This window comes from Trachemys scripta, chromosome 10, assembly GCF_013100865.1.
Source record: "Trachemys scripta elegans isolate TJP31775 chromosome 10, CAS_Tse_1.0, whole genome shotgun sequence".
Classification (NCBI taxonomy): domain Eukaryota; kingdom Metazoa; phylum Chordata; order Testudines; family Emydidae; genus Trachemys; species Trachemys scripta.
The window spans coordinates 43,504,552-43,531,332 of NC_048307.1; the positions used below are offsets into that span (position 1 = coordinate 43,504,552).

General features: G+C 49.5%; 1 protein-coding gene across 6 annotated transcripts in view; it reads left to right on the forward strand.

Annotated features, from left to right (window-relative positions):
* CELF6 (CUGBP Elav-like family member 6) overlaps positions 1-26,781 on the forward strand; it is a 242,295-nt gene that overhangs the window by 149,304 nt on the left and 66,210 nt on the right. For 4 of the 6 annotated variants that reach the window (XM_034784320.1, XM_034784324.1, XM_034784322.1 and 1 more), the window contains 6 exons: positions 17,091-17,219; positions 18,326-18,405; positions 22,224-22,367; positions 24,214-24,358; positions 24,696-24,845; positions 26,552-26,614. In XM_034784320.1, coding sequence (XP_034640211.1) covers positions 17,091-17,219; positions 18,326-18,405; positions 22,224-22,367; positions 24,214-24,358; positions 24,696-24,845; positions 26,552-26,614 — 711 coding nt within the window. The remainder of the gene's footprint in view (positions 1-17,090; positions 17,220-18,325; positions 18,406-22,223; positions 22,368-24,213; positions 24,359-24,695; positions 24,846-26,551; positions 26,615-26,781) is intronic. The other 2 variants (XM_034784323.1, XM_034784321.1) reach the window with 2 other exon arrangements.

Consider the following 26,781-nt stretch of genomic DNA (forward strand, 5'->3'; position numbering starts at 1 on the left):
CTGGTCAGTTGCACTTCCCTGTTGCTCTTATTTGTATTACAAGAAGCATCCTAGCAGCCCCAACCAAGAGGAGGCCGCCATTGTGCAAGGCGCTGTACAGACAGGTGGTAAGAGACAGGTCTTGCTTTGGACAGCATCAACACATCACCCTGAAACTTACTATAGTAGCGCCTGGCGTGCCCACTCGAAATCAGTCCTGTCGGGCTGAATTCTTTAGAGCCACCTATTAAGAGACTGTCCCTGGCACAAAGAGCTCCCAAGATAGACTGGGCGGGAAGGAAACAGAGAGTAAATGACTTGTCCGACATCACAAAGCGGGTCAGTGGCAGAGGCAGAACAGCTGTGCCAGTGCTCCAGCCACCAGCCCGTGCTGCCTCTCACTGACCAAAGCAATCCGGTTCTCCTGCCCTGGCCCCATGCTGTTGGGGGGCCCCCGCCAACACTCTATTCATAGTACCCAAGGCTCTAGCTCAGCTGGCTGGTGGGCAGGAAGGCAGACCCATGGCTCCACTCTGCTCCCTTTGGGAAGGCTAGCAGTGCTGTCTGGATCCCGGCTCTTGGGGCGTTCTGTCTCCTGACCAAATACCATCAGGCAATGAGAATATTGTCAGCTGCAAGCAATGGGCATGCCCTGGTCCAGGCAGTGTTGTGGTCTAGTGGTTAGAACAGGGGCCTAGGAAAGTATGTCCCTCACTCTGTGGGTGTGGAGTATGGTCTAGCTATCAAAGCAGGAATGCGGATCTGATCTTCCACTTAGACAGGAGTAAAGCAGGAGACATTATGCTGAAGTCAGTGGGGTTACCGCAGTCTAAGGCTGGGGTCAGGGAGCAGAGAACCCAGCTCTGGGAGTCAGGACTCCTGGTGGGGCAGTTTATTCCTGGCTGTGGCAGGAAGTGCGGTTTGGCTGTTTGAACCAGACACTGGGAATCAGGAAGCCACAGTGCTATCCTTATCTCCATTATGAGCCCATTGTATGGACCTTTAGCGTTCTGTGCCTCAGTTTTCCCATATCCTGGGTAGTGTGGTAGTGCCTAGAGAGCCCAGCTTGGCCAGAGCCCCATTGTGCTTGGTGCTATCCAGACATTAGAGGGATAATGCTCCCCTAGCTCAGAGGCTGCTGAGGGGGAGTTCAGTGTGAGCAGGAGTGAGGGTGGAACTTTAGCCTGGCCTCTGCCTCCTGGCCTCACACCCACCATCCCAGCTGAAAGCCAATGAGCTTGGTGGGATCTGGAAAGGCTATGAAGTCTCCCGGACCAGCTGTGTTCCTTGTAGGCCCCTGTCCCGGGGTAAAGCTGCTCCCCAGGGTAGAAGCTGCTGGGGTATGTGAGCACCAATCTTTTCTCCCTGGCCGCCTGTCCCTGGCGTGATGGCTGTGTGTGAAATCTCTATAGCGGGGTAAATAACTGTATTCCAAGTGAGATGTAGTTATTAACCATGACTCAGCTGGTGCCAGCGACACCTCCAGCGCATCCCAAGGGGACCCAGGAAATAAATTACCCACTTACGGGATGTAATTGGTGAGGGATTAAAAATCAATAGGAAGGAGAGTGCGAGCAAGCCGCCTGCGCCTGGCCACAACGCATTGCTCAGTGAAGGAGAAATCCCACGTAGGTAGGCGATCGCTCCTCCCCAGCCCTGAATGTCCAGCATCCCCCACCTACTCCATCCCCTTGCTGTCTCCAGACCTCCTTGTGGGTGTCTTTAATGAAAGGGTCCATGACCTCTCCTGAATATACTGTGATGACAACCAGCTGGCGAAGAACTCCGCCTGACCACACCATGTGCCAGATCTGACCCTTGGGCTGCGCAATCCCAGAGGCTGCCGTGCACTCCCGGCCGTGACTGCTGAGTCCAGACTGGGGTTTAAGTAGACTAGGTGGTAGAGGCTGTGAGTCAGTCTGGGAACTCAGGAGAACTACGTGGTCTGTCTGTGTTCAGCACAGCTGCCTCGGTATTGTATTCATTAGTTGAGCCCTGTCTCTTCTCTGCCATTGCGCTGGAGTACCAGGAAATAAGCTGCTGGCCCCTCTAAGCTGGTGTCCCATGACTGGCCATAGTGGAGCAGAGCATTTGGCCATCACATCCAGTATCCAATCCCGCCAGGCACATCAGTTCAGCCTGTCTCCAATACCTGCTGCTTCAGAAGACGTCAACATTTAAAAACCCCACCAGCCAATTGTGTGCTCTGCACATGGAGGGTAAATTCCTTGCTGACCCATGGGCAGGCCAGCTGCTGCCCTTAAGCATGAGAATGGATTTCCTCTATCTGCCACACGTAATTAGACATGTGGTTCATTGGTGGCAGACACCAAGACCCTGTCTAGGAATGCAGGGCTTTTCTGCGGGATCACCCTAGGATGAGGCTTGAAAACTCTGCAATAGTCTGGGTCATGCTGGGCAGTGCCAGCGGGTAGCTCCAGTCAGAAAATCAAGGGGAAGGAGTGTGTCTGTTTGTGCCAAAGGGGACAAGGGACCTGGACCGAGGAGGTCCTGCAGGGAAAGCAGGGAGGAAGATTGGGCTGAGGGGACAACATGTTGCCTCCGGGGAGGTGTAGTCCAGCCCGGGGGCATGAGGCAGCTGAACAGCAATGCCCATGGGGCACTGCACCAGCATTTCCAATGGAAATATTTGGGGGTTTCCACAAACCAACCACACCTCCCCGCGGGAGGCAGGCACTTCCCACGGAAAAGCTCAATTTTTTGTTGAAAACTGGTTTTGATGGAAAACTTTTGACCAGCCCTAATCACAATATGTAACATGCATGTGCCTAGATTGGCATCCTACCCCTCTCGGGGCAGGCTGATAGCGGCCTGTTCTGGATCTGTGAGCTGGGTCGTTGGTGTAAGGGGCTGTGGCTGGGTGGATGTGCTCATCTGTCTCAGAGGGACAGCCGATTGCTGGGCTTACGCTTCTCTGATGGGGTCGACGTCCAGGAGTAGCCATCTGTCAGGAAGGGCATTATACTCACCCTTCACTGAGCTACAGCCACACGTCAGGGGTGGAACGATGTGGTCTGTGTTTCTGTGGGGGGGTGTTATAGGGTTGTACTCACATATGTCCAGGACAGGGAAGGTGTCAAGGTTGAATCCCCATTCTGTCACTCTGAGTGCAGAAGGTGGGGGCCCGCAAGGATTGTAAAAATTAATACTGGCCCCTCCAGGCTTGTATTAAACTCCCAAGGTTACAGCTTTTCTCTGACCTTGGCTTGGTAAACGCTGCCACCACCCAAATGCAAAAAAACCCCTTTGAATCCAGGAAGGAGCACTTGGGAATGCCTCCCTGTGGGGTACTCTCAAGCCCTTTCACCCCCCTTCAGGGAAGAGCTGAGAAAGAAAACAAAGGAAATTAGTTATGGCTACCAGCTAATCAAACAACATTCACAAACCTCTTAGGACACCAAAAATCCAATCCTGTTCTTAAAAAAAGTAAATTTTATTAGAAACAAAAAGGAAGAAAATAAATCTGGAACTTAGGTTTTGCTGGATTTTAAAAGAGCGATTCCAAAAATTAAGCACCCAAACTAGCTTTCTTGGGGGTTCAGCTTATAGGTTACAAGCAAACAAAAGCATCTGGGGTTAGCACAGAGGAGATCCACAACCCAAAATAAAGAAATAAACCTGATGGTGTCTATTTAAACATTTCCTGCCTTCTAATGATTCCTTCTAGGTATGGATGATAATTTTTCCTACCTGGTTCAAGCCTTACACAGCATTCCTGCTCCTAGTATTGCTGCTCCATATCGCCTTCTCCAGAGAACAACAGACAGAGACAAAGAGAAGTTTTTTCCCCCCATTTTAAAAAGTTCTAGGCTTCCCATTGGCTCTTTTGGTCAGGTGCCCACTCCCTTTCCTTTACCTGGGGAACTTTGTTAACCCTTTACAGGTAAAGTAAGCAGAGAACAGCCACCAAGAGGGATTTTACAGCTAACTGGCTGGCTGGGTGTTCATAAAAGGGAGCTCCCCCAACACTTCATTTATCACAACACCCCCCAAATCACAGATGGTGTTGGCCAGCCTGGTTCAGGTCGGGTCCACACTGGCTGGGATTTCTTCCTGGAGGTTTAGGAAACAGAGTTAATAAGATATATGCACCTCTAATTTTACTAATAATTACATGAAGAACTAAGCAGTACTTTTTACATTTCAAGGACTACAATGACTTAGAATTCAGGGACATTTTTACCCAGCTGATTCTGGGAAACCTTCCCAGGAAAGTGCATCAGCCAATTTGTTAGAGGCTCCTGAAATGTGTTGTATTTTAAAATCAAAGTCTTGGAGAGCTAAACTCCACCGAAGAAGTTTTTTGTTAGTTTCTTTGACTTTGTAAAGCCACTTCAGTGCAGCATGGTCAGTCTGCAGGTGGAACCGCCATCCCCAAATGTATGGGCGTAGCTTCTCCAGAGCATACAAAAAGGCGTAACATTCTTTTTTTTTTTTGAGACTGACCAGTGGCTTTCCTCCTCAGAAAGTTTTTTGCTGAGAAACAAGACAGGATGGAATTGTTGATCTGGTCCTTCCTGCATTAAAACTTCTCCCACACCATGCTCGGACTCATCTGTGGTTACAACAAATGGTTGGTTGAAGTCCGGGGCCCTCAGTACAGGGTCAGAAGTAAGGGCCGCCTTAAGCTGGTTAAAGGCTTTCTGACACTTCTCAGTTCACTGAATTGCATTTGGTTGGTTTTTTTCCTGGTTAGGTCAATCAGTGGGGAGGCAATTTGGCTGTAGTTTGGTACAAATCGTCAGTAATACCTGCCCAAGCCCAAGAAGAATTGAACCTGCTTCTTTGACTTAGGGACAGGCCAATTTTGGATAGCATTTACCTTAGCCTGTAGGGGGTTGATAGTACCTTGACCCACCTGGTGTCCAAGGTACGTTACCCTTTTTAGGCCTATTTGACACTTTTTGGCCTTAATGGTTAATCCTGCCTCCTTTATGCGCTGGAAGACAGCTTGGAGGTGTTCCAGGTTTTCTGCCCATGAATCTGAAAATATGGCCACATCGTCAAGGCAGGCAACTGCAAATTCCCCAACTCCAGCCAGAAGGTTATCTACCAATCCCGGAAGGTGGCGGGTGCATTTCACAGTCCGAAAGGAAGCACATTAAATGCATACAGCCCTACATGGGTGATGAAGGCTGATCTTTCCTCGGCTGGGTCATCTAGTGGCACATGCCAGTACCCCTTAGTTAAGTCTAAGGTGGAGATGAACTGGGCACGTCCCAGTTTCTCCAATAGCTCATCTGTGTGTGGCATTGGATAGTTTTCTGGGCAAGTTACAGAATTTAGTTTACGGTAGCCCACACAAAAGCGGATTTCCCCATCTGGTTTGGGAACCAGAACCTCTGGAGAGGCCCATGCACTCTCAGAGTGGCGGATTACACCCATCTGTAACGTGTCCTTGATCTCCCTTTCTATTGCGGTTTTGGCTTGAGGAGCCATCCAATAGGGTTGGGCTCTAATTGGGCAAGAATTACCTGTGTCAATGGAGTGGTACACCCGTTCTGTCCCTCCTGGGGTGGCTGAAAACATTGGCGCGAAGCTGGTGCACAGCTCCTGGATTTGCTGTCGTTGCTTACGCCCAAGGGTCATGGAAAGGCTCACCTCTTCCACGCCACCATTGCTTTTTCCATCATAATAGACTCCTAATTACCGCTATGAGGTAATTAACAGCTCCCAGGTGCTCCCCTCCCATGACACTTGGATTTATTGGCCTGGAGTGCTTTCAGGACCATGACTTGGTCACCTACTCCAAAGGAATGCCTTCTGGCATGTTTATCATACCAGGCCTTTTGCTCTTGTTGAGCATCCTGTAGGTTTTCTCGAGCAAGGGCGAGAGAGTTTTTGAGGATGTTTTGCAGGTTGGATACAAAGTCCAAAATGTTTGTTCCTGGAGAAGATATAAACCCCTCCCATTGCTGCTTTACCAACTGTAATGGCCCCTTAACTTCGTGGCCATAAACGAGTTCAAAAGGTGAAAATCCCAAACTGGGATGTGGTACAGAGCAACTGCTGCAACACTAGATCCCAGTCATTGGAGTGCTCATTCATGAATTTACATATCATGGCTCCCAAAGTCTCATTAAACTTTTCCACTAGGCCATTTGTTTGATAGTGGTAAGGGGTGGCAACCAAGTGGTTTACCCCAGGAGCTTCCCAAAGACATTTCATGGTCCCTGCCAGGAAGTTAGTTCCCATATCTGTCAGGATGTGAGAGGGCCAACCTACCCTGGCAAAAATGTCTGTCAGTGCCTGGCTCATTCTTTTAGCCCTGGTGTCGCTTAGAGCTACTGTTTCTGGCCATCAGGTGGCAAAATCCATGAAAGTCAGTATGTACAGCTTTCCTCTGGGTGTCTTCTTAGGGAAAGGTCCTAGAATATCCACAGCTACTCGCTGAAATGGGACCTCAATGATGGGGAGTAGCTGGAGAGGGGTCTTGACCTGATCTTGGGGCTATTTAGGATGGAAGAATCCCATGCACTGCTACAGACTAGGGACCGAATGGCTAGGTAGCAGTTCTGCAGAAAAAGACCTAGGGGTCACAGTGGACGAGAAGCTGGATATGAGTCAACAGTGTGCTCTTGTTGCCAAGAAGGCTAACGGCATTTGGGGCTGTATAAGTAGGGGCATTGCTAGCAGATCGAGGAACGTGATCGTTCCCCTTTATTCGGCATTGGTGAGGCCTCATCTGGAATACTGTGTCCAGTTTTGGGCCCCACACTACAAGAAAGATGTGGACAAATTGGAAAGAGTCCAGCGGAGGGCAACAAAAATGATTAGGGGTCTGGAGCACATGACTTATGAGGAGAGGCTGAGGGAACTGGGATTGTTTAGTCTCCAGAAGAGAAGAATGAGGGGGGATTTAACAGCAGCCTTCAACTACCTGAAGGGGGGTTCCAAAGAGGATAGAGCTCGGCTGTTCTTAGTGGTGGCAGATGACAACAAGGAGCAATGGTCTCAAGTTGCAGTGGGAGAGGTCCAGGTTGGATATTAGGGAACGCTATTTCACTAGGAGGGTGGTGAAACACTGGAATGCGTTACCTAGGGAGGTGGTGGAGTCTCCTTCCTTGGAGGTTTTTAAGGCCCGGCTTGACAAAGCCCTGGCTGGGATGATTTAATTGGGAATTGGTCCTGCTTTGAGCAGGGGGTTGGACTAGATGACCTCTTGAGGTCCCTTCCAACCCTGATATTCTATGATTCTATCCCACCCTCTGGCACACCTCAAAAGACTGGACATAGGTAGAAATATCCTTGCCCATTCCTTCCCAGTGGAATGACTTCCCCAAATGGTCCTTGGTCCTGTTCACCCCAGCATGGCCACTAGGGTGATTATGGACTAAGCTCAAGAGCTTTTCCCTATACTTAGTTGGAACTACCAACTGTCTCTGAGGATGCCAGTCCTCCTTGTGCCCACCAGAAAGAGTCTCTTTGTATAAGAGTCCTCCTTCTATTACAAACCTGAACCTGTTAGAAGAGCTGATAGGTGGTGGGTCGCTCCGTGCCACCATCCAAGCTCCCTTGAGTCTCTCATCTGCTTCCTGCGCTGTCTGGAACTGTTCCCTTGATGCTGGAGACATTAGTTCCTTGATGGGTTGTGGACTTGGGCTTGGTCCCACTGGAAGCGAAGCAGGTGACAGGGTTGTTTCTGTTGACTGTGAACCGCTCTCTGCTAGTGCACGAGGTGGTATTTCAGCCTCCAGTTGAGCCTCTTGCGCCGGTCTAGCTGCAGGTTCAGGCTCTATGGCGCCCTTTGGTGCTGGCTTCCCTGTCTCTGGTGGGGTTGCAAGCATGGGCTCTGGTGCTGGCTGCTCTGCCAGTTCCGATTCTTGGGCTGGTTCTGGCTGGGTCCCAGGAACTGGATCTACAACTGCTGCCATAGACTCTGGTCTGGAGTCTCGTTCCACCACCTCTGGCTGGGTTCCTGTAGGAGGCTCAGGAATGGAGTTAGGTGTGGAGGCCTGTTTAGTCTGGCTGCGGGTGACCATCCCCACCCTTTTTGTTAGCCTCACATGATTGGCTAAGTCTTCTCCCAGCAGCATGGGAATGGGATAATCCTCATAGACTGCAAAAGTCCATATCCCTGACCAGCCCTTGTACTGGACAGGCAACTTGGCTGTAGGCAAGTTAAAAGAGTTGGCCTTAAAGGATTGCACCATCACTTGGGCCTCTGGGTTGATGAATTTGGAGTCCACCAGGGATTGGTGGATAGCTGACACCTGTGCTCCAATGTCTCTCCATGCAGTAATCTTCCTCCTGCCCACACTCACGGTTTCCCTTCGCTCTGGGGGTATTTGTGAGGCATCTGGGCCTGAAGGCTCTTGGTGGGACTCCAGGGTGATGAGGTGTAGTCGGCTGGTGCTCTTGGGGGAGTTGGCCTTCGCATGCCCCAGCTCATTACATTTAAAGCATTGCCCAACTGACTGTGGGCTGGAGCGAGGTGGGTGGTTGGAGAGTGTGGTAGTGGGACAAGAGGGCATCTGGGGTTTTCCTGGCTGTGTGGAGGGCTCCTCCTTGTGAGGTGGGGCTTTGGGCTGACCCCAATGGTGGGGTGTCGCCTCGGGTTGCCTCTTCTGGTATTCACACCAACTGCTACTAGCTTTCTTCTTCTCCACCATCTCCACCCATTTGGTTTTGATCTCCCCCGCCCCTATTACAGTTTTGGGCTTTCCATCTAGGATGTACCTTTCTATTTCCTCAGGAACACCCTCTAAGAACTGCTCCATTTGCATTAGGAGAGACAGATCTTCCAGAGATTTAACACTTGCTCCTGATATCCAGGCATCCCAATTTTTTACAATGTGGTAAGCGTGTCGCAAAAATGCCACATCTGGTTTCTACCTTAAGGCTCTGAACCACCAACGGGCATGCTCGGGTGTTAGCCCCATTCTAATTCTGGCCTTTTGTTTAAAAAGGTCTTACTTGTTCATGTGTTCTTTAGGCATTTCAGCTGCCACCTCTGCTAAGGGTCCACTGAGTTGTGGCCTCAGCTCCACCATACTTTCCTCTTCCAACCCTAATATTCTGTGGTTCTTTATACTGGTCTATAGGGGTGTTGTACCCAAGGCAGGCCCTTTTGAAATTTTCTAAGAAGGCCTTTGTACCTTGTATGTGGGGAATTTCTTGGAATGGGGAGCAGTACCTGGAGAAGGACTGTTAGGGTTACCTGGTGGACCCAGCTTAGCCCTTTCCAGCTCTAAGCACTTCAGCTCTAATTCCACCTCCAAACGCTTCGCCTGCATTTCCGCCTCCCAGCGCTTCGCCTCTCTTTCTGTTTCCGCCTCCAAGCGCTTCGCCTGTCTCCTCTCCTCTCCTTCCAACTCCAAGCGCTTCGCCTCTCTTTTGTCCTCCACTTCCAAGCACATCATCTGTAGGAAGAAATCCCTATCTTCCGCAGTCAGAACTCGGTCTGGGTTAAGGGCATCCCTCCAGCTTGGCACCTGGATCTTGGTCAGGGGAGAGCTGACCCTTCCCTCCTGGGAAGTTCCCAGTCCCCCATTCCCTCCCTTCATTTCTGTCATGGAGCTGAATGTCTGGGCTTGATTTGGGTCTGTCTTCTCCATGGCGTTCCGCTTTGGGAAGACTGGTTGCTCTAGGGTTTCCATGCCCGACCTCAACCTCATGCACAGGCTGCCCTACTCTAGCCTAACTATTTCGTTGCCACGAAGCTAGAAAATAAAATAAAAATAAACTGCTTGTTGGACTCCCTGGCTTTGCAGACTAATCCTTTGGCGTGCTTGTTCCCCCTCAGGCAGCAAAGAAAAAAGAAAAGAAACTCCCTGGCTTTCAAGGAGCCAAAAGGAAAAATGTGTCCTTTTAAAATCCTGAGGACTGTGCTTCTGGTTCAAAATGATCCCACCGCTCTGCCACCATGTCAAGGTTGAATCCCCACTCTGTCACTTCGAGTGCAGAAGGTGGGGGCCCACAAGGATTATAAAATTAATACTTGCCCCTCCAGGCTTGTATTAAACTCCCAAGGTTACAGCTTTTCTCTGACCTTGGCTTGGTAAACGCTGCCACCACGCAAATGCAAAAAAACCACCTTTGAACCCAGGAAGGTGCACTTGGGAGTGCCTCCCTGTGGGGTACCCTCAAGCCCTTTCACCCCCCTCCGGGGAAGAGCTGAGAAAGTAAACAAAGGAAATTAGCTGTGGCTACCAGCTATTCAAACAACATTTATAAACCTCTTAGGACACCAAAAATCCAATCCTGTTCTTAAAAAAGGTAAATGTTATTAGAAACATGCCTGTCCCTTCTCTGCACCCCACTCACAGTTGTTGTCCTTGGTCGTGGCAGACCCAGAGTTCAGAGTGCATCAGCAGAGTTCACCTCCCACCCTGGATGGAGGGGTAAGAAGGCACCTTACTCACACCACTTCCCAGGCACTCACTTGCCGCTCCTCTCCATAAGCTGCCCAGTCACCTAGCCTCTCTACAGGGCACTGCTCCAGTCCTCTCCACCAGCCACCCTACCAGCCAATCACAGAGCCACTGGGTTGTTTTCAGGTCACACCACTTAACACTGTCAGCTGTTAGTGGGGTAGCCTTTTACAGTGAAGACACTATCCCAAAGCAGGTCTAAGACTCAGACTTGCAGTATGTAACAAGACTTATTTGAGTTTAAATTAGCTCTGTTACTACACAGTACAGAGAGAAAGGATGAAATGATGCCTAGAACCCAAAGGCAGGGCATAACCCCCAAGTACACATCCCACCCCCAACTCTCAACTCATTGGGCTTTGGAACCCATGTCCCCTGCTTAGCAAGTGCTATTCAGTTGAGGTTGAGTCCCTCAATCAGGACATGCCAAGCACAGTTCTGCTACCCTTGATTCACACAACAAGGATAACAACCCTTTATTACTCCTGCCCCAATAACAAGGAGACTGGAGGTCCAACACCAGCCAAAAGTGACCATTTGGGCAAGCAATCCCATCATGCTGAGCCCCTAGGCAGGGTGGGTGTATCCATGCAAACAAGATAAGCTCCTGAAGTCCTCTTCCACGGTCTCTGGGCACCACGCCACCCATGACGAGCGTCCTGGGGCAGGCCACGCCTCCCTGCTCATAGCCCCAACGGGAGGCATGGGACTGGCTTTTCCCCCGAAGCAACCCCTTCACTTCCAGCCCAGCCCTTGGAAGGACGCAGTGTCCAGGCCTAACTCCTGAGCTGTGCGTTCCAAAAGGCAATGCTGCAGCTGCAGCCCTGTGGGTTTCTGTGTTGATTATAAAATCACTGTTCAAAGGCGACTTCCCCGTGCTCCTCTGAATGGTGATCTTCAGGAATCTGGCTAATAGCCCTGATCAATCTCTCTATGGCATTTATCTGGCCCCCATCACCATGGTATCCGAGCACCTCCCAGTTGTTAATATATTTACCCTCACAGCATCCCTGTGCGGTAGGACAGTGCTACTATCCCCATTATACAGTTTGGGAACAGGTACAGAGAGACTAATGGACTTGGCCAAGGTCCCACAGGAACTACGTGGCAGAGTTGAGCATTGAATCCAGTTCTCCCAAGTCCTAGGCTAGCACCCTAGCCAATAACTAGGGTCTTGTCTGGATTAAGGTAGGGTGTGAATTTAAAGAAGAATACATGCCCTCTCTCATTCCAGAATATGTATTCCTTTTTCCAAATTAGCTTAATCCACTTTGGAAGTGGGTTGAACCAGAAAGCACACCAGGAGTTATTCCAAAGTAAGTAATTCCTCTTTAAATTCACACTCTACCTAAATCCAGAATAACTCTCTTGTATAGATGAGCCCACACAGGGCCCAGACAGCAATCCTAGGGATCCGAGGACAGATGGAGGAGTAAAACCTAGAGAGTGAAGCTGAGGTATGGAGCTGTCAGCAAAATTTACACCAAGCTGAATCCTACAGCTCAATAGAAGCCCAGCTTTTATCGAGATGGTTTATGTTTAACTAGACAATATATGAGCCCTGTTCCCTTAACTAATTTTCCTGGTGCCGTAACTGACAAAGCATTAATCGTCCCCTGCCATTATTTATTTATTTTCTCCGGCCATGCTGTGACAGGACACCTTATTTTCTTCGTCAAATGCCATTAGCCTCGGCACAGGCATACAGGCTGCAGAAGACAGATGCTGGTAATAATCATGAAATTCTCATTATTTACCATCACTTCCATCGTGTTTCAGTTATTTATGTCCCGTGGGCACGGCCAGAGACTGTGGGTTATTCTGATAGTCAATCATAAAAATGCAATTGTTGTTAATAGTCGCTCTGTCTCTCTTCGTTTCGCCGGCTCACCCTCCTCTGCCCCCCAGACACATTCCGCCTCGCCCCGCATGCTCTGCCTCTGGTTTGTGGGAACGAGTGTGGTCATGTGGATTGGGAAGGGATAAAGTACCAGAGAAAGACAGGCCCCAGGCCAGGTTCCCCAGTGTTCTGAGATCTACCAGCTCTCCTCTTCCTGACCCACAGCTCCCTGTGGCTCCTGATCCTGGGCTCCCACACGCAGCCCTGGCAGTGCACCTCTGTCCTGCTACTTCCCCAGCTGTTCCAGCCTTGGGCTCCATGCAGCTCTGCTGATGCCTCTCAGTCCTGATCTGCAGCCAAACCTGCTATTCCAGCCCTGAATTCCCACCCACCCAGCTCTGCTGGTGCCCCTCAATCCCAGCCTACAGCCACCTCTGCTGCTCCAGTCAGGGGACCCAGCCAGGCTGCACCATTTCGGAGCACTTCAGATTGCTCCCTGCTGGGGCCCTTTTGTGATCACTAGGATCAGACCAACAATCTGATTTTCACTGTGGCCCAAGGCACAAACCCCAGGTCTCCCTAGGTGACCACGAAACACTCCATGGTCTCCTCTGCTTTAAAGTGGAATTGAATTCAGGGATGGCTCATTGGCCTTGGAGCTTCAGCAAAGCTGATGCAGTCCTCACACCACCATGCACATTGTCCTTGCCAACGTTCCTGGTCCCCCTAGAGCAGGGGTAGGCAACCTATGGCATGCATGCCAAAGGCGGCACGCAAGCTGATTTTCAATGGCACTCACACTGCCCGGGTCCTGGCCACCGGTCTGGGGGGCTCTGCATTTTAATTTAATTTTAAATGAAGCTTCTTAAACATTTTAAAAACCTTATTTATTTTATATATAACAATAGTTTAGTTATATATTATAGTCTTAGAGAAAGAGACCTTCTAAAAATGTTAAAATGTATTACTGGCACGCAAAATCTTAAATTAGAGTGAATAAATGAAGACTCGGCACAGCACTTCTGAAAGGTTGCCAACCCCTGCCCTAGAGGAAGGGTAGGGGTGAGGGATTCACTTCCACGGGCCGTGCACAGGATGGCCTCTCCACTGCAACTGCCGACAGATACTAACTAGGGACAACTGTGTTGGCTTTGGCCCCATGGGGTACCTCCCTTGCAGGAAAGGCACTGCGACCCATTTCCATGGAGGCCTTTAGGGTGGGTTGAAATGTGGATTCTCCAGGCTGCAGGAAATTGCGACATTTACAAATTTCCCTTTGTCCCGAATTGGAATGAAAAGTTGAAATTTTAAAAATTTCCTGGGAAACAACATTTCTGAAAAATTCTGCTTCAGGAACCTCAAAACCACCTTTTTGCATGTCTCATTTTGACTTTATCCTTTCGGCAGGGATGCCAGAACAGAGTGGGCCAGGGGACCATGGTCCCATCACTTTTTACCAGCCATAAGGGCAAGCAACGGGGGGGTAGCGGGTAGAGAGGAGCAAATGGTGGGTGAGGCCTTGGGGGAAGGGACAGTGTGGGGGCAGGGCCTCAGGGGAAGGGGCAGCACATGGGGCGGGGCCAAGCTTTGGGCACCATAGCTGTTAGTCTCTAGCACTATATGGACCCACCGGTTTGATTGCAATTAAGATGCCAGAAATATATTTCCATTCACAATGAAATCAGCACTAGGAAAAGGTTGGCTCTTTTATTTGAATCCATTTTGTAAGGGATTATTTGCAGTTATGCATGTCTTGATCATGCTAATGATATCTCCTGTGTCAGGACATGAGGGATTCACTGGGGCATTAGGAAGAATTCACCCCAGTATTGCTGGTGGAAAATAGTGCAACTGAGCATTTGCCCACCAGAAAATGCCATTTCATCAAAATCGAAACTTTCACAGAGAATTTGTCAATTTTGATTAAATTTAATTTAGAAAAAAATCAAAATAAAGCTTTTCGACAATGTCAAAATGGGATGTTTTGACATAGACTGTTTTCCCTTTTTTTTTAAATGACTATTTTATTTTTTCTAATATAAAATAAAATAATTTCATGTTGAAATTTCTTTTATATTATATTTTTTAAATGTTAAAAGTTGAGATAGAAACAAAATGTTTTATTTTATCTGCATGAAAAACTTTAATGGATCCAAAATGATTTTTTAAATTTCATTGTCAGGAAATTTTGAAATTTGACAGCTCGTTCTGATTCAGAACAAAACCAAGTTTTAAAATCATGGCATTTCCCATGCATAACAAAACATAATTTTTAAAAGGGCTTCAGCGGTGATCCCAGCAATTACAGGCCTGTAAGCCTGACTTCGGTACCGGGCAAACTGGTTGAAACTATAATAACGAACAATATTGTCAGACATATAGATGAACATAATTTGTTGAGGAAGAGTCAACATGGTTTTAGTAAAGGGAAATCATGCCTCACCAATCTACTAGAATACTCTGAGGGGGTCAACAAGCATGTGGACCAAGGGGATCCAGTGGATATAGTGTACTTAGATTTTCAGAAAGCCTTTGACAAGGTCCCTCACCAAAGGCTCTTACGCAAAGTAAGCTGCCACAGGATAAGACGGAAGATCCTCTCATGGGCTGGTAACTGGTTAAAAGATAGGAAACAAAGGGTAGGAATAAATGGCCAGTTTTCAGAATGGAGAGAGGTAAATAGTGGTGTCCCCCAGGGGTCTGTTCTGGGACCAGTCCTATTCAACATATTCATAAATGATCTGGAAAAACGGGTAAACAGTAGATGGAAAAAATTGCAGATGATACAAAATTACTAAAGATAGATAAGACCCAGGCAGACTGCAAAGAGCTACAAAAGGATCTCTCAAAACTGGGTGACTGGGCAACAAAATGGCAGATAATAGAATCATAGAATATCAGAGTTGGAAGGGACCTCAAGAGGTCATCTAGTCCAACCCTCTGCTCAAAGCAGGACCAATTCCCAGCTAAATCATCCCAGCCAAGGCTTTGTCAAGCCGGGCCTTAAAAACCTCCAAGGAAGGAGACTCCACCACCTCCCTAGGTAACGCATTCCAGTGTTTCACCACCCTCCTAGTGAAATAGTTTTTCCTGATATCCAACCTGGACCTCCCCCACTGCAACTTGAGACCATTGCTCCTTGTTCTGTCATCTGCCACCACTGAGAACAGCCGAGCTCCATCCTCTTTGGAACCCCCCTTCAGGTAGTTGAAGGCTGCTATCAAATCCCCCCTCATTCTTCTCTTCAAAATGTAATGTTGATAAATGCAAAGTAATGCACATTGGAAAGCATAATCCCAACTATACATATAAAATGATGGGGTCTAAATTAGCTGTTACCACTCAAGAAAGAGATCTTGGAGTCATTGTGGATAGTTCTCTGAAAACATCCTCTCACTGTGCAGTGGCAGTCAAAAAGCTAACAGAATGCTGGGAATAATTAAGAGAGGGATAGATAATAGGAGAGAAAATATCATGTTGCCTCTATATAAATCCATGGTACGCCCCCATCTTGAATACTGTGTGCAGATGTGGTGGTCCCATCTCAAAAAAGATATATTGGAATTGGAAAAGGTTCCGAAAAGGGCAACAAAAATTATTAGGAGTATGGAACGGCTTCCATATGAGGAGAGATTAATAAAACTGGGACTTTTCAGCTTGGAAATGAGATGGCTAAGGGGAGATATGATTGAGGTCTATAAAATCATGACTGATGTAGAGAAGTGGATAAGGAAGTGTTGCTTACTACTTCTCATAACACAAGGACTAAGGGTCACCAAATGAAATTAATAGGCAGTAGGTTTAAAACAAATAAAAGGAAATATTTCTTCACAACACGTACAGTCAACCTGTGGAACTCCTTGCCAGAGGATGTTGTGAAGGCCAAGACCAAAAAAGGACTAGATAAATTCATGGAGGATAGGTCCATCAATGACTATTAGCCAGGATGGGCAGGAATGGTGTTCCTAGCCTCTGTTTGCCAGAAGCTGGGAATAAGCGACAGGGGATGAATCACTTGATGATTACCTGTTCTGTTCATTCCCTCTGGGGCACCTGGCACTGGCCACTGTCGGAAGACAGGATACTGGGCTAGATGGACTTTTTTCAACCTTTTTAAAACCTTTTTCAACCTTTTTTCACTTGCGAATCCCTAAAAATTTTGAATGGAGGTGCAGACCCTTTGGGAAATCTTAGACATAGTCTGCGGGGTCCACGGACCACAGATTGAAAACCACTGGCCTACAGTACTGGCAACCAGGTAGACAAACAGTCAAAGTGTCCACAGTGTTGCTGACACTTGGGATTTAGTTGTGAGTCTAGAAATATTTGGTGCTTTTCTTGAAATCCCAGATCCTGGAGTCGGGATCTCGACTTTCATTTTAAAAAAAGCAAGTTACTAGCTCTCCTGGTTGCAGAGAGATGCTGGGAAACACAACCTCAGATGCCGCCCCTGGAATTGTGCCGCCCCAAGCACGTGCTTAGTTTACTGGTGCCTAGAGCCGGTCCTGCCAACTGGTGGTCTATTGAAATCTCATGATTTTTAAGCCAATCTCATCCGTTTGTTGGGGCTGAAGCAGAGCTTTGAAGGCTCAGGATTGGCTCACCTGCTTCACCTGCATGGCGTAACAGATGCAACACAGTGTCCCAAGGAGCAGCGAGCAGGCAGCTAGCCACATGGCTGAGTCAGATAAAAGCAAGACTGGAAAGAGTTTATGAGGAATCTGTCTGTAGCTGCCCCAGGCCATGGCCTGTTGGTTCCGTGCAGCATACTCCTCCAGCATGTGTATTTGTAATGCCTGAGTGCCACCCCACTGCCTGCTTGCTGCGTCAGTGTGCATGCCTGTTCCGCTGGCTAACAACGTTTGGTTTGGTTTCAGAAGACAGGAAGCTCTTTGTGGGGATGCTGGGGAAGCAGCAGAGCGAAGACGATGTCAGGCGGCTGTTTGAACCCTTTGGCCAGATCGAAGAGTGCACCATCCTCAGAGGACCCGACGGAGCCAGCAAAGGTGGGAGATGATCAGGCCCCACCTGAGAGCTGGACAAACACTGCGACCCAGTGCCCACTCAAACAGCCATGTGACTTGGCTTTGCCCAGGCTCACAACCCCCTTTGTGCCGGCTCCTTTCCGTTAGTGTTTGTGCATAGGGACAGAGCATGGCCATCATCCAGGCACAAGCCTTTGCACCAGAAGTGACACGGTTGTTATGGGATGGAACACAACTGCGTCTGAGATACTCCAGGCACCCTCAAGGGGACGCATTGCTGATCACTTTTTGGGATGGAGGTGCCCCCCTCAGCTCCAGCCTCCACTCCCCCAGCCAGCCAGCGCTCCCCTCTCAGCTCCAGCCTTTTCCCTAGCCAGCCAGCGCACCCCCCTCAGCTCCAGTCTCCTCCCCGGCCTGCCAGCGCTCCCCCCTCAGCTCCAGCCTCCACTCCCTGGCCAGCCAGCACACCCCCCTCAGCTCCAGTCCCCACCCAGTGCATTGGGAGCTTTCATCTTGTGCTGATTGCCACTCCCAGCTAGTACTTTCCTGCTGACTCCAGCCCAGATTATAGCTCTCTGCTCAGCCCTGGCCTCCACGTCCAGTCAGTGCATGAAGGTCCACTCCATCCCCCCGGTGCGGGTCCGAGTAGCTCCATCCCCAGCAGGGTACTGCTCTCACCTCCATCCTCAGACACTGGGCAGGGGAGCAAAGTACCCAGCTTCCCTGTACAACACATGCTCCAGCTCAGCTTGTGCCGCTAGCCCAAGGCTGTTAAGCAATAACATTACTTTGCATGTACACAGAACCGTCCACCTGAGGATCTCAAAGCACTTTACATACTTGGGTGACTCTGACCATCCCCACTTTGCGGACAGAATAACTGCCACAGGGACGTGCCCAAAGGGATGCAGCAAGTCCGTGCATAGCTGGGGCAAGAACCCTGGACTCCCAGGGCTGTGTTCTACCCACTAGGCAATGTTGCCTCTCCTGAATGTCCTGGGCAGGTGCGACTATGCAGGGCAGGCAGAGCCTCCTGCCAGCATGTGTTATAGCCATGAGCACACATCTCTGCAATGTTCGCCTTGCTGTAGCTCCCAAACTTAACGCTTGTTCTTTTCTCCACCTAGGGTGTGCCTTTGTAAAATACGGGAGCCATGGGGAGGCCCAGGCAGCCATCAACAGCCTGCACGGCAGCCAGACCATGCCGGTAAATGCTAGGGCTGAGTCAGAAAAGAGAAATAGGTTCCGTTTTCTCTTCCATTGCATGGGCCAGATAACTGGGAGCTGCACCTGGTACTGCAAGAAGAGAAAGCTATGGTCACAGAATAGTCCACATGCTCTGTTATCCCCAGGCATCTGCACCGGATTGACTGGACTTGCACCAGTGTAATAGAGGAGAACGTGGCCCAGTGATTCACTGTCCATCTCTAGCTTAAACCAGTTCACCTGAGGCTTAAATTCCATCCCAACTGCCCTTGTTTGGATCAGCCCCTGAGGCTCCTCCTCAGAGCAGGTGGTTTTACACATGCACACTGAGTGGTGTAAGGGAAGTCCATTGGGTCAATGAGCTCGAATCCCCAAATATCTTCAGACACATGGAGAGCAGGGAGTTGTGTAGTAACTCCCTGCTCTCCATGTGTCAGTATATAATGCCTGCATCTGTAACTTTCACTCTATGCATCCGAAGAAGTGAGGTTTTTACTCACGAAAGCTTATGCCCAAATAAATCTGTTAGTCTTTAAGGTGCCACCAGACTCTTTGTTGTTTTTGTAGATACAGACTAACACGGCTACCCCCTGATACTTGCCAAATATCTTCGTCTCTGAGTGCAGCTAACAGACTCCGGGAATCACGGAGATTAGCGACCAGTGGTGCCAAATCAGGGGGTGTGGTGGGGACAACTCCTCCCCCCCCATTTTTGCACTTGCTCCAAGTTCTATAGGAGCTGGGAGGGGCCCTGGCCTGACCACTTTTAAGCAATGGTCCCATATTCAATCAGTACAGCCAGTACTGGAGTGGCCAGGAACATCGCTCTAACTGCGTGCTTGCAATGCCACTGGAATTTGACCTGGCTGCCCCTCCATACAGAGTGGCAGTGAGGGCTGGCTGGGCCAAACATCCTTGCGACCTGGCGCACTGGGAGTTTGTTCCTGTCCAGCAAAGTGTGGGGCGGGGTCCACTGAGAACTTGACTTCTGGCAGCACTGGGTGGGTAGGAGAAGGGGAGATTTACAGGGGGAGGAGCAGGGACCAGAACGGGGTCCTGGCTGTGGGGGGGACGTGAATTTGCCCCTCCCCAAGAAACATCTGAGTTGATGCCACTGGTAGAGACGGAAAAGGCCTGCGTGGCCCCAGCTCGTCCAAACCCTTTTTGCTAATGCAGGATTGCTCCCAGTAGCACAGTCACAATGTAGGCAGGTGTTATGGGGGGTTCCCCCACACCACTTTGTTAATGCACCTTAATCCTGAGCTCCAGCCCCCTGCTCGTCTACTCCTGTATCCCCCCATCCCTACACAAACATACAGCTTTGCCAGATGATCTATGTCTTAATCTGCAGCACCCCCTGCTGTTCTCATCCTGGCACCCCTCCCAGCTCTACCAGTGTCCCTCAGTCCTGAGCTGGAGTGCTCCCTGTCTTTCAGCCCTGGACTTCTCCTAAGCAGAAACTGTGAGTGGGGCGGTGATTTCGTGACCTGGAAACAAAGCTGCTAGGAACCAGACCGAGCCCAGCAGCCCTCACCTTTGGCCTGAGGCAGGATTTGAAACCAGGTTTTGAGAGGGGAAAGGCAGTTAGAGCCGTGGCTCCTTCGAGTCACTGAATCCAGAGAAAGGGTTTGCTGCTGAGCTTGGACATTCCCGTGTGCACACTTTGCCCGTTGCGTGCTGCTGTCGCAGCTGGCATTTGGCACAACATCACGTTCCCTCTTCTATTTCACTACCGCTCTCATTTCTCACTCACACCCACACCTCTGCATCTCAGTGCCCTTGGCACTGCTGTAAAATCGCCTCCTCAGGAGGCACTCAGAGGGGTATAGAAATGGATACGCCTACTGGCCATGCTCTCTTCCCCTCCCCCACCCATGCATAGTGCTGTCTCCTTAATCCAATCACCAGCTAATCTGATTCTCCATTTAATTTGATCAAAATCTCAGGGATCAAACAGTTTCTTGTAAAAATAACACCAGGCCAGTCCTTTATTTTGATTAGCGCAGAGCTCTCTAGGCAGGTGTTAGGGGGTTAATTCAATCACTGGCTAGAGAAAGTTACCATTTAATTAACAATGAAGGTCAACATTCTGAATGGGAGAGGAAGGAAACAGAGTCCAGGGAAAAGCAATGAGTATAAAAGACGACTGCAATTAAACATTGCATTGATCAGACACTACTATGGAAAAGCTGGGCCAAATTCTTCCCTGGTGGGACTGCACAGAAGTCAGTGGAATTACCCTCAGGGGCAGCTCTATTTTTTTGCCGCCCCAAGCACGGTAGTCAGGCGGCCTTCGGCGGCACACCTGCGGGCGGTCCGCTGGTCACGTGGATTCGGCGGCGTTTCTGCGGGTGATCTGCCGGTCCCGCGCTTTTGGCGTACCTGCCACCGAATTGCCGCCGAAGCCGTGGGACCGGCCGAAGGCTGCTTGACTGCCACCCTCACGGCGACCGGCACACTGCCCCCCATGGCTTGCTGTGCTGGTGCCTGGAGCTGCCCCTGATCACAAAGGACATGAATTAGCACTGTCACCTGCAGGATAGGCTGAGAGATGCATTCTGGCACTCATAAAATATACAAGATCAGTCACTCACATAAATCAGATGATGGGATCATACCACAGAGAAATGAGAGGAAGTCTCCCTCTCCACATGATCCCCCAAGCCTGACCTCAACTAAGGTGGCCATATATTCAGACTCAGACACTTTTGTGGCAACCTGTTTTAGGGCCACAAAGTATTCCTACAAAACCCAAAAGTCCACTTAGTTTTAATGTGTGCCAGCTTCTGACTCAACAGCAACATGTTCATGTTTCTCAGAGTGGAGGATTTTTTCTACTAACCTAGCATTTATCATGAAATGCTGGACAAGTGTCATTAATGTTCACTCTGAGCAAAACAGCAGCTTGGAAAGTGTCTGTGATCATTCCACTTCTCCCTTCACTCCAAACACTGTTCATCACTCTGAACACTCATTCCCCTGGACTGTTGGTTCCTGGTAAATGCAGAGCAAATCCTACTTGGTACAACACTACAACAAGAACAGATATTTTATAGTCCCCAAATTTGGACAGGTGCAATGAAAATCTGGGACATTCCAGCTATCCTGAAAGACATTCCAGGGACATAATATAAAAAAATCCAGGCCTATGCAGGATGGTGAAACCAAGACATACGGGTCAGATCCACAGCTGGTGTAAATTGGCATAGCTCTGTTGACTTCAGTGGCGCTCTGCTGATTTACTCCAGCCTAGGTTCTCCCTACCCCGATCACTAACACAGAAGTTGCAGGTAGCAAGAAGGAGAGAGTGATCAGGAGGGGTTAATAATGGAGAATAAAGAAATCTGCCAGGTGCCATCAGAAAGGTTGTGCTCCAGATTCATCACCTATATTTATCGTCCCCTCTAGGGCAGTGGTTCTCAAACTAGGGCTGCTGCTTGTTCAGGGAAAGCCCCTGGCAGGCTGGGCCAGTTTGTTTACTGGCCGCGTCCGCAGGTTCGGCCAATCGCGGCTCCCACTGGCTGCGGTTCACCGCTCCAGGCCAATGGGGGCTTCAGGAAGCAGCACGGGCCGAGGGACATGCTGGCTGCCCTTCCTGCAGCCCCCATTGGCCTGGAGCGGCAAACCGCGGCCAGTGGGAGCCGTGATTGGCCAAACCTGCGGACGCGGCAGGTAAACAAATCGGCCCGGCCCGCCAGAGGCTTTCCCTGAACAAGCGGCGGCCCTAGTTTGAGAACCACTGCTGTAGGGCATACCTAGCTGTCTGCTGCCAATGCTCACGTGCAAAAGTGATGCAGCCATGCTTTCTGTTTCCCCTAGGGAGCCTCCTCCAGCCTGGTGGTGAAGTTTGCAGACACAGACAAGGAAAGGACTTTGAGGCGGATGCATCAGATGGCAGGACAACTGGGAATCTTCAACCCGATGACCATCCAGTTTGGAGCATATGGGGCATATACGCAAGCGGTAGGAAATGCTGCCTGATCAGATGGGGTGGGGGGTGTGAATCCTTTATCGCAGATGTGCGGCACCGCACCTGGGTGTCCTTCAAAGAACTGATATGGATACTTAGTGTGTACTGCAGATGCCCTAGCTCAATGGTGCCCATAATGCATTCTTAGCAGTAGGGTGTCCATAAAGGCCCAGCTATTAGACACTAATGTCCAGTGCATGTGGGAACTGGTATGCCCACTGCTTTGGAAGAGCTGTACCACACAGTGAGACCACCGCTCAATGCCTCCAACTGTGGCTAGCCCTTTCTCCCCACCACAAAGCAGTGGGGTTCCAGGAGCAGACACACCCACTTCCCTTAAATTCATCAGGCTGGAGGCCAAAAAAACTTAACTAGTGGCTTATTGTACAAGAATTTCCTCTGTTTTTTGTGGCTACTGTCTTAAGTGGCATATACAGGACTAGGTGTGTGCTAGACATACCAAATTACCCCCCCCCCCCCCCATTTGAAATCATATCCGAAATGTATTGCAATATGCACCAATCAAAATTGACAAATTCACATTCAAGCCAAAACCAACCCCTCAATTTAACCCGTCATGCATTGCTTTTGCACCGCGCATGCTTTTAAAGTGTCCCACTGTTGAAGGCACCTTGCAATACACAGAAGCAGTAAGTCTCTCTCTCTCCAAAACTGCCGTGCAGTTTCATACAATTTATCATCCTGGCTTGGTAGATCTTTGTTGACGAGAGGCCCAGGTCTGGACTAGCAGGTCACACTGAGGTGCCAGGGAAGGATGCATTCACCCCACAACTGCTGTCAGTCTCTCACTTTCATAACCATTGAACGTACTCAGTCAATGAGAGCCTAGGAGACAGTGTTGAAGTGGAACAGAGCAGGACACAATATGTCATAATGCACTTTTTATTCCAAAGGGCTAGAGGCAGGAATCACTGGGCGCGGGTGGAATTCTCTGAATTGTATTTTGCAGGAGATCAGACCAGATGAGAATGATCTGTTCAGGCCTTAATATCTGTGAATCTGTGCTTGGCAAAGCAATGCTTTGGATAATGACAATGCAGTGACTGGCAGTAAGCACTCTTCAATAGGTCACATGCTGCCTTAGACCTCTCTGGCCAAGGGAGGGATGCTGGCACAATGCTTTTCTGAACATGCTCTCTTATTTCAGTCTTCAAAGCCACTAGAGATAGCTAGAAAATAGGACCTCGGTGTTCTCTGTTAACTGAAGGCTGCCATGCAGCAGCAGCCTCTGGGTACCCTTAGCACTGCAGACTAGTGCAGGTATTTGGTATGAGTCCAAGGCCTGTTGTGGTGGCTGAATCCATTTCTTCCTGGCCCAGAGAGAAGAGTGCTGCTAACAGAACTGGGCAGACCAAAAGGAGAACATACAATTCGCTCACTCTCTGCTGTGCAGTATTTTCTCGCACACCATTAAACACCCAAAGAAACAGGCCAGGGAAGAGACAGACTCAGCCCAAAATCCCCAGATTCAAAACCTCCCTGAAGTGTGAGCCAGTTTAGAACTGGAGCTGCAGCCAGACGTCCCTGGCGAACCCATTCCTCCTCCTGGAACTGAGGGAAAGATGTCAGGAACTCAGGCTCACCTCTGCTTATCATTCCACACACAACTCGGCTGTAGTAGGCCACAGTGAAGAAAGTTACACTGGAAGGTGTGACAGGCTCCTGGATACAGAGAAAAGCTAATTTACAATTCCCTTCCTTCTCCCCTTCTTTCGCTTCCTTTCTCTTTCCTTTCTTCATTTTCTTTTTGTCCTTCCATCTTTCTTTCTTTTTCTTTTTCTTTTGCTTCTTCCCTCTTTCCTTCTTTCTTTCCTTAAGATAATGCAGCAGCAGGCAGCCCTGATGGCTGCAGCACAAGGGACCTGCCTGAACCCCATGGCAGCCATCGCCGCAGCCCAAATGCAGCAGATGGCGGCCTTTAACGTCAGCGGACTAGTTGCTGCTCCTATGACCCCCTCATCAGGTATTTGTCACCCCACCCTGCTCAGTCTCTCTGCGGTGGGTTTCCAGATCCTGTTATGGCAGCCAGATAGCACCTGTCTGGTGTAAAACATGGGGTGGATCCTCTTGAAACTAGGAAGCCTCCGTCAGGCATGCAGCGGGGACTTGCAATCTCCTTTCTTAACAAACTTTGCCCACATGATGATTTGTTTAAAGCAAACAAGCCATCAATCGCTGTCCACCTACAAGCTCCCAGATCCTCCCATGTGGGCCCCTAAATCCCCACTCATCTCCCCAAATGACCCAGGGCTAAAGCTCTCATTCTTTCTCCCCTGCACCCCCTTCTCTTTGGGGGTTAGGTACAAGCACACCTCCAGGGATCAGCACAGCGCCCGTCCCCAGCATAGCCACGCCCATTGGGGTGAATGGGTTCAGCCCCCTCCCACCACAGACCAATGGGCAGCCAGCATCCGAGACCATTTACACCAATGGAATCCATCCGTACCCAGGTAGGTCCTGGGAAAGGAAGAGGGGAGGAGCCTGGAAATGTTCTGCCAACACTCTTGCTGTTGGGCTGGCTTGTGCCTGGCTGTTGAAGGAGAGATGGGTGGTGGGGCGTGCACCGTGCAGGTGCACAAACGTTCCCCCACCCTTGTGTCATCTACACAGGGCAGGGCCACCTCTGCAGCCCTTGTGCTCACCTGAGCACAGAGATACCTGAGGCCTAGCGCCCCTGTCAAGAGTGGCAGGAAGGAATTGGGGCCATGCCCTCTCTCTGCCCCTCCCCACCCACCACTGCTGTGGGGTGCAGCGGCTATGCCCAGAAGGAACTTGGTGAGTCATTGTACCCCCCTGAGTCACAGAGCTCCCTGCTAGAGCAAAGCAGTGCCATGCCACCCTGGACACGGCATGGTGCCTGAATGGCCCCGCATGGCTCTAAAGGAGCAAAGAGAAAAGCCGAGTGAGCATCCCTAGATCGCTGCTTTCAAACAGGCTTAGGTGAGGAGTGGGGATATGCTGGATGGCTCAGGCAATTGGTGGTGGGATACCAGGTCTTTCAGCTCCAGCTCACCAGCTCCTATCCTTCTGGGGTCAGGAAGGACCCAAAACAGTACCCATTGTGTGTCCGCTCAGAGAGGAAATGCCATGCAGCATGCTACTAACTAATGGGACACAGGGCTCTCGGGAAGGCTGCCATGCTGGCAGGAGAGCGGTAGATAGTTCATTTAGGGCAGGAACCACATCCAGACCTTGGGGTCTTTGCTGGTTGATTTGCTGCGTCCTGGCACTCAGTGGCATAGAGAGGAGTGTTCACTGTCAGAGCTGGGCAGGAATTATTCAGTGACATGTTCTATCTAAATCAACCTTTGCAGAAATGGGTTGGCTTTGGCAAAATTCCCATTTTGAAAAAAAAAAATAGGAAGAACATTATGGAATTGTCAAAAATGTCCTATTTCAACCTTTCCTCGGTGAAAAGTTCTGGTTTTCAGTTCCAAACGACGTCAATGTAAAATTGGTTTGTATTTCAATTTAAAAGGTCAACATTGAAATGGAACGGTTTGGAATGATCAAAACGGGTCATTTCGACTAATCCCAAATGACTTGTTTTTTTCAGATTTTCAGTTCGTGCCAGTTTTTGAGAGTTTTGACTGTTTATCCTGATTCGAGATTGAAAGTAACACTGAAAGCTCAAAACTTTTTGCTGAACAAGAAGACCATTTCCCACCCAGCTCTGTTCACTTTGTTCTCTGTCACGATTCACTAGAATATGGCTTCCAGATGCTAGCTGTCCTCTGACCTGAACCTGGACACTCTCCAATTTCCTAATAAAAACCTCCTTCCCTCAGAAAGGGCCTGATCCTGGAGGGCGCTAAGAACCCTCCACTCCCATTAAAATTACTGAGCATGGAGAGCACTTGGCGCCTCAGAAGATCAGGCATAAATGTTTCAAAGGGAGCATTCGGCATCCCCTAGTTTTTGAGCAATTAACAATGATCAGGAGTGTGTCTATTACTTTGTTTCAGTACACTACAGATTGCTTTGCTGAGCTGTGGGAGGGGACGGGGACAAAAAGCCAACAGGAAGATGATAGGAGGACAAATGATCTGCTGCATCTCTGAGCGATTCCAGCTGGCTGCTCCTGCTGCAAAACCTGTTTCTCCTCTGGTTTATCTTGCTTACTCTTTCTTCCTTCTCCCTTCTTTTCTCTTCCCAGCTCAAAGTCCCACTGTGGCAGATCCCCTCCAACAAGCCTACGCAGGCATGCAGCACTATGCAGGTCTCAAACTTTGCTTTGCAATTCTCCCTCTGTCTCTGCCTTGCTCTCTTTCTCTGTTTCTTGGTTTGTTTTTGTTGCCTTGTGGCTTTTAAGTGAAATGACCATGAAAGGAACTGCATGGGGGGGGAGACACTGAGGGAGGAAAAGGGGACACTTAGCAAGATCTT